This window comes from Engraulis encrasicolus, chromosome 20 (genome assembly GCF_034702125.1).
Source record: "Engraulis encrasicolus isolate BLACKSEA-1 chromosome 20, IST_EnEncr_1.0, whole genome shotgun sequence".
NCBI lineage: Eukaryota > Metazoa > Chordata > Actinopteri > Clupeiformes > Engraulidae > Engraulis > Engraulis encrasicolus.
This window is the reverse complement of record NC_085876.1, coordinates 17,509,657-17,517,933: the sequence shown is the minus strand read 5'-3', so window position 1 is coordinate 17,517,933 and position 8,277 is coordinate 17,509,657. Positions and strand designations below refer to the sequence as shown.

Below are 8,277 nucleotides of genomic sequence, written 5' to 3'. Positions count from 1 at the left end.
TGGACCAATGGCTGTTTGTTTGAGTTTACACCTGGGGGTAGGCTATACGAAGAAGCTGGTTCGGTAGGAAACCAAGGTTGAGTTAAACCAGGGGGTGTTCACTCACAGAACTAGCTACTGTACTAGCCACAACGGACTAACCCTAATCCTACCTAAGTGCAAAATGAATGGGTGTCAATGGAGTTTTCTACCATTAAATAATTTTTGTGATTTTTAATTTTTTTTGTCCTGAAATATTAATATTCAGTTTGAAGCTAGAAATAATAAGACCTCATTTGAGTAGCGTTGCGATTATTTTGCGCCACTAAATTATTATATACTGGGTCACACAAAGCTCAATTTTTGTGAGGCCAAACCCATAAACATTAGCGGGATGCTAGCGAGTACAGGTCAAAATCTTCTAACCTGCTGTAAAACTACACACCTGATCGATTCGTCAATACAGCCTATTGTTAAACACCAGTCATAGTGCTTACAAGGAATGTTTTGTTGATGATATTTGTGACTGGAAATCGCAGTAGCAATGTATTTAGCATATGGGTGTCAAACTCATTTTGGTCCGGGGGCCGCATACAAGCCATGTGGACCTCAAGCGGGCCGCATTACTAACATCATCGCCAAAAAAAAAGTAAAGCAGAGGATTAGTGTTCAGTACTATCACGTTTTAAGTGTGTTGAATATGTAGAAAGCAATGTAATACTGATAATCCTATGCAAAATTTCCTTGACTTCATTCATTCATTGCCAACTTTCAATTAATTAAATATGGGACAGTTCATTTTGGCAGGGGGTCTGGGGGTTTCCCCCAGAAAATTTTGTATTTCTTAGATGTCATTTCCTGCATTTTCACGCATTCTAACATCCCGTTTCCAATTTCAGCTTAATAGGAACCAATACAAATCCAATTATATTTATTATTTAATTACAACCGATACCAATACAATACGAATAAGAAGTATTAACATGTTATCTCTATATATGAGGTCTATAATATATGAGCTTTATCAAATGCCTGTTACAGTACAAATTCACCATTTATGATAGAAGTGTGATGTGCACTTTACTACATATATACAGTATAACAGAGGGACCATTGGGTTAATGTCATGCAGGTATCGATTTTGCCCCGTAATTGCGTAATTGCGCATTTCGGTTATTTCATTGAAAAAAAAAAAAAAAGTTTAAAAAAAAAAAAAAAAAAATTTTTTTTTTTTTTTTTATTTATTTTTTTTTACATCCGGGCCGGATGGAACCCTCTGGCGGGCCGGATGCGGCCCGCGGGCCGTATGTTTGACACCCCTGGTTTAGCATATGGGTTCCCCTTTCCATTCCATACATTTTCCCACATGAAGGACTTACCGACGCTCGCCAACTAGTGGACACTCCATAGGAACTGCAGTATGTATGCAAAGCTAACTGGCTACAATGGTTCTCCCTGTATTCTAATTTCTCTGGTTAAACTTGTGGTAGAGGTAAATCATCTAATAGAAGAGCCTGTGTAACGGAGGCTAACTAGCAGAGTTGGTGTGGAACGTTAGTAAAACCTCCCTCCCAAAGCCTCATACAGTGTCAATGCCTTTTCACCAGGAGAAAATTCTCTTGGTCCAGCGGTATTGTACTGTGACTCTCATAGACATGGTGGTAAGTTCGCGTCCCGGAGGGGGACGCAGTGCGCAACAAGTTACACCTAGAGTCCTAATTCTCTTAACTAAATGATACCTGCTGGTATATCAATTAACAGGTTTATCAACTAAGCCTGGTTTATCACTTAACCTGTTCTTAGTATGCCCCCTGGTTTGACTGTTGGCTGTTTATGTATTTGCCTTTTCATTGATTGTTTTATTATTATTATTACTATTATTATTATTATTATTATTCAGTTCATAGCGTGCTGTATTGCTGTAGTATGATGTTACTGCAGTAGATGGAGACACAGCTCATGCTCATGATAATTGTAATATTGCAGTGGTGAAATGTTTGCCTGAGCTGTACGGTGGGCTGAGCCGTGCACTATTTTTCCGTGTGTACACAGCCCATTTCACAATTCGATGGATTTAAACTGGTACGTCCCTAAAGCCATTTACGTGGTACAGGAAACATATTTCATATATAATAAGAAAATGATAACACAGTCACAGTTGATCCTCCAGCCTACCCTTTTCAAATCATGCCCAAACAGCACATGGACATAAAGGCTACCATTAGTCTAGGATTTAGAAGCTGTCTTTATTGAGATGAAATGGCTCAGCGGGCTGCATGTGGTCCCTTTGCCTGAGTTTGCCCACCTCTGGTGTAGTAGCGTTAACTCTCAAAGTCATATACTTGGTCGTCCTTTATCCAGTTCTGTGACCCTTTCTGCCTCCTGTTTACTACCGGCCTGTTAACCTCCTGTAGGGATAAAAATGTAAAATAAATGTATTTAGTAAGGTATTTTTTTCATGGCACAAGCATGTATTTGTAATGTATTGTAAACTTCATCTGGAAATATTGACCTGTTCCCTGTTTATTTTTTTCAACTTCTTGAAACACTGTGCCATTGCGACCATCAACATCTGCAGCAGAAGTGTCGATACAACTGCCATCGTTCGAGGTAGACTGGTAGTGGCGTAGCACGTCCTCTGGGGATCTGGTATAGAAGTGAATGTGCCATTTACTCACAGGCAAAATGAATACAAAAGATGACAAATGGGGTTTTAAAAGCCACCCAGTTGAAAAAAATCCAAGGACAGCTATTTTATTTGGTTCACTGTTAACCACCTTAACCCGTTAAGACACAGCGTTATAAATTTGTTGTTACCAGAATGGCAATGACCAAGTCGTAGTGCATTACTAAAGGCGCTGTGTTACGTCATAGTATTGTAGTACTATGGTAGTCAATTTTTCAATGTCTATTACAGCGTGCCACTGGAGGTACGGTGTGCATTAATGGGCTTAAGCTTATGTTCAGCTTCATATCAACATTTTCTATGTAATAGACAGCAGGCACCACATTTGACGAAACCAACACTGGCAGAGCCCAATAACTAATGAATACCTGCGGTAGTGTCGTGTAATGGTGGCATAATCGGCCAAGTTAATTAATTCAATTGTATAAGTATGTATGACTCAAAGGCTACTATCCCACTTACATATGTCTTGTTTAGTAAATTTGGTAATTTTGGAAAACCATTTAGTTACATTTCTATGGAACATTGCTGTGGAATGGTGCTTAAACTTAAGACATGAACTTAATTAATCTCCATAGTTGGACCAGAAATTCTAAGAGTATTACTGTATTACTGTACTGTGTCTCTCTGGTTAGACGGTTCTATATGAATGAATATGTTCTATGAAATGAATCCATACCAGGCAATCAGAAAGGAGCATTCTATTTGACCACATATCAGCTATAATAATAATAATTAAAAAAAAAATTTCACCCTATCCAACACAACTGACCTACCATTCAAGGAAAGACTTCTGTGGAGTGTGTTGTTGTGTGCGTAGTGCACAACACAAGTGTAGGTCCGCTCCATGACCTCTGGGAGAGAAACAGCTAGTTGGTTCCTTGTAACCATAGCAACTGATGGGCTGCTGCTATTGGTCCAGATGGCTTCCGAGTGGCCACTCTCCTCTCTATCTCCATCGTCCAGGACCCAAAACACGCGTCCAATGGATGGGTGGATGCCCGTGACCAGGCAGGTGAGGACAGCAAGTGAATTGTTTTTGCGGTGGACAGTCAATGCAATTTCAACTGAGGAAGAGGGATTACCTGTATAAAAATAATACATTTTGTGATTATTAATAATAATATTATAGTTGTGTAATATTGATGCAGTCATGTACAGCCATAATAAATAAATAAAAAAAATACTGTAGGCCTATACTATTGTATTGTATATAATACAGGTTTTATTACATAACTTACATTAATATTTCATCTTTTAGTATACTTTGTGCATAAGCCTATGCAAAGTCTGTACCAGGGAGACAGCTACTGAAGACATACTCATTTAAACACATTTTAGTACAATGCCCAGGAATAAAATAACCCACAAGTTACAGTATGTCAGCGTATATTATTTCTTATTATTGGTTAATATTTTGGACCTTGGGCCAGAATAACCGCACAACCATGGGTTACATACTCTCAATGATAACTGTCGTTCCGTTGCCCATCACCAGTCTTTCCTGTCGTTCCTGATCCACCACAGCACAATAGTATGTTCCAGAATCTTCCGTGGTTGGATTGGTGATGTCAACTCGGCATGACTTCTTCCGTCCGCTCTCCTTCCCTCCGTCTGTTTTGTAGACGGCCAGCGTGTTGCTCCAGCGGTGCAGCTTCATCCAGGCGACGGTGTAACAGTGCGAGTCTATGGCTGTCAGCTGGCAGTAGAGGCTGACTGTCCTCCCAACACGGCTCCGGACCAGGGCGGGAAACTGGATGATGTCCACTCCACCTGTTACAGCCACTGGGTCACAGACAGACAGATGAATGTCGGAACTCACCCAAGTGTGCCCCTATGGAACACAAGACGTTGGGCCTTCAGAAATGCTTTCCATGATGGGCCCACAGAGGTGCCACAGTCTTACTGTGTTTAACTTATATTTTTTTAATGTTTTTTTCCCCCTCAAAAACCATTTCTTTACTGACAGGTTAGGGCTAGAGAATGTTATTCATTTACACAAGTGCTGAAACATTTCACCTTGTCACCTTGACTTTAATAATTGTGATTGTCAATAAAAGTATTTGTATAACTCATTATCATGTTGTTATTCAATGTGCTTGAAAAACTTTGCCTATGCGCACATTTAAGATGTTGTAGAAATGCCTTAAACCTCAGGTATTAGCACAAGCTACTGCCATTTTGACCATATCAGCATCCAAAATGTAAGCGGTTCATGTTCTGTAAGGACACAAGATTTGGTGCAAAGTCGGCCATCTTGAAGGTGTTGGCCTCCAAAATTGTAGGCTATCAGTTCCCGTAGCTATTATATTATGGAGTGTTGACACAATTTTGGTGTAAATCCAAACAATATTCGTCCATCTTTAAATTTGGCTACCTTCAAAATTCAGTCAATTCCTTTACCCGTTACCAAAATTAGGTGCAAATCACTCCACCCTTTCAAAAGTCATCACACAAACAAAAAGCTGGCTATCTTATAAGTCATAATGAGAGCTAATCTCCCAAATTCAACAACTTGCTGTACTTATTATGGGGTGTTCGATTTGGTGCCAATCTGTGCACCTGTTCAAAAGTTATTGGCGAAACAAAAAGTTGGCCATGTTGAAAACCTTCTCTTCCAAAATATAATCAGCTCCTGTACCAATCGTAGAGCATCAGCGCACATTTGGTGCAAATCTGTCCTTTCAAATGTCAGTCAACACCAATTATCTGCAGCAGCAGTGGATGCACAAAAAATATATATCCCATACACACCATATTTCAGAGACACTACAAATATAAAAAAGACCTGAAAAGATGAAGGTAGGTGTTAAATTGCAAACTGTAGGCGTTGATTTACACAGCAGCATGAGGCTATAATTGAAAATTGTGAATGGTATTATTCACTGTAATCATATCAATCCTACAAATTAATCAACGGCAGATGAAAATAAAGCTTAATTTATTTTCTAAATAAAGGCCACAGTGGAAGAAGTTCTAATTTCAATAGATAGCTGGTTCCAGAATTTGGCAGCATAATGACCAAAACAAATTTTAGCCTGCCTATTATGTCACCCTTTTTGAAACCTGAATATTCTGTGCATTTGTAAGAAAAATGAAAATCTTAATTTTATATCAGACATCTTTCATCTTTTATCCCAATCAATTCTTCAAATAATTTACCAGAGTTTCCTGAAAAAAATCCTTGTCAATGGCTCAAGATTCTGAAGACTCAAGGTTTTTTTTACAGTGTTTTGCTGTTTATTTTATCTCAACCGACAAGTGAATTTATTGTTAGATTAGTTTCTTCATCTTGGATGAATAAATAACCAATGTCTTGTTATGATGAGTTAACTGCATGTAGCTGTGGCTGTTTGTGTGATATTCACACGTGTACATTTTGCAGCATCTACTGCAAATGTCTCATTTTATGGATTGGTGATGGATTACTATTTTACATGATTGATTCTCAACTAGTTCCTCTGAGTCTGTATCTATTGTATTATATTATTTATTGCATTATCTTGTAATCTACTCTATATCTGTGCACTACTTGATCAACCACATCGTATTGTCAGTTAACATTAAGTTCACGGCAGTACGATTCTCTGAAGTAAGTCTTATTTGAGTGTGATCTGAAGTAGCCAAGTGATTAAATGGTTAAAAAAGTTGCCTACCTGCAACGGCCCACACGCAAACAAGACTTCCAACTTTGAAATCTGACATACTGTAGTAAATGTGTTGACTGACATGGAGCCCAGGTATAGAGGTAAGAGAGATGAGTGGACAAATGAGACTGACCTCTTCGTCTGTTGTGGGCAAACACCACCCCCAGACCCACCACACTCACACCCACCACTGTCCTCCCCACTTGTCAAAAGAGAAGCGACCAGGGGCGTAAAGTATACCCCCCCACGAAGCAGGGGGGCCCACATGAGCCCTTGACTTGAAGAAACTGGTCACCTCCACATGATATTAGGCCCTCTTTTTTTGTTCGGGGGCCCATTCTTGGTTGCTTGCAGGGGGGCTTGAAGCACTTGCGTTACACCCGTAGAAGCGACTGTTGGATTTCACAGTTTAAACTGAGTGTTTCTGTTGGATATATAGCAGTCAAAATGCAAGTAACACAAGCAATCAAGTAATCACTTGAATTATTCCGTTCAATTAATGTTCATAAAGCGTTCTTAATTTCTCTCAAATTCCTTCTAATGCAAATCATATCATGAAGGCCTACATTAGTTTTTCTAGTTTTTTATTTTTATTTTCATCTTGTGTGTGTGCGCGCGTGTGTGTGTGTGTGTGTGTGTGTGTGTGTGTGTGTGTGTGTGTGTGTGTGTGTGTGTGTGTGTGTGTGTGTGTGTGTGTGTATGTGTGTGTGTGAGTGGGATAGAGAGATCCGACCTGTGAATATATGTATGGTGGATATACAGTATGTGCAATGTTATGTGTGATGTCTTTGTGTCGTCTTCTGTATTTATGTATGTATGCTACTTGATACCTTAATTTCTTTCGGGATCAATAAATGATACTCTACTCCACATTAAACTGATGTTTTAAAAATCTTTGCTGGTATGGTGTTTATATTAAAATCTGTAGGCCTATTAAAAATGTGCTTTTTGATTTTTGTTTTGTGTGTAAAGTGTAAAGTAGTGAGGTGATGAGGTGGTGATTGAACATTGCACTGGCGTAACACAAGTACTTCAGGCCTCCCTAAAAGCTACCAAGAATGGGCCCCCAAATGAAAAAAGAGGGTGTAATATCATGTGGAGGGGCCCGTTTCTTCAAGTCAAGGGCCTATCCGCCTCGTATGGGCCCCCCTTCCTCGCGGGGGCTGCGGGGGCATACTTTACGCTCCTGGAACATGGGCACGCCACCACTGCTGCCAATTTCTCAGAACATAAACAAAAAAAGAGGACATGAATGTAGAGCATTATAGACACAACCTGTTGTTCTGCTGACCGTAACATTATACGAATAACCACACCACCTTTTGCGAGAACCGGCCGCATGCAGTTTGCAATAGTGTGAAACCACATGACAGCACTTCTGGAGGCCTACACGAGACGAGAAGAACACACCACTTCTTGTCCGTCCACACAATTTGTTCCGACAAATCTAGCACAACCACTTGAGGTGACAAACAAACAATACAGGTTGAGGTTAAAAAAAAGTTTGCAGTGTTTTTTTTGTCATTTACAAATGTTTCACAGGACTTGTGTTGTGTTTGATTGCATGTAGGGTTTAATCGTGATCTTAGTGAGGTTCTATACACAATAGTGAATATAGGCTATATAGTGCAGCGGCTAACCAAAACAATCGTTCAGTTTGTGATACAAGCATGAAAATTGGTACACATATAGCCAAAGGCATTCTAAAAAGAACTGGATATGGAGCCATCGTGAATTTTCAACATGGTGGCCATAGCAGCCATTTTTCAAAATGGCCGCCAGCAACAACAGTTTTCTTATGAGTAATGGATATAATATGACATTTTAGACACATTTACCATTCATACTATTTGGTAAATGTCTTATGGATCATTTAAAAGTTGTCATGAATATTCAAGATGGCCGCCATTTTCAAGAAAAAGGCCATTAGCGTTACGGAGCTGACAAAAGCGTGAAATTTAGAAC

At 39.5% G+C, this 8,277-nt stretch overlaps 1 protein-coding gene across 1 annotated transcript; it reads right to left on the bottom strand.

Moving 5' to 3' along the window:
* Positions 1 to 2,166: 2,166 nt before the first annotated feature.
* On the bottom strand, positions 2,167 to 6,384 carry LOC134435768 (uncharacterized). The gene is made up of 5 exons (XM_063184811.1): positions 6,322 to 6,384; positions 4,127 to 4,450; positions 3,442 to 3,750; positions 2,492 to 2,625; positions 2,167 to 2,387 (listed from the first exon to the last, which is right to left on the bottom strand). Exons 1-5 carry the CDS (start codon positions 6,368 to 6,370, stop codon positions 2,301 to 2,303), a joined length of 903 nt encoding a protein of 300 aa, XP_063040881.1. The 5' UTR covers positions 6,371 to 6,384; the 3' UTR covers positions 2,167 to 2,300.
* Positions 6,385 to 8,277: the final 1,893 nt, after the last annotated feature.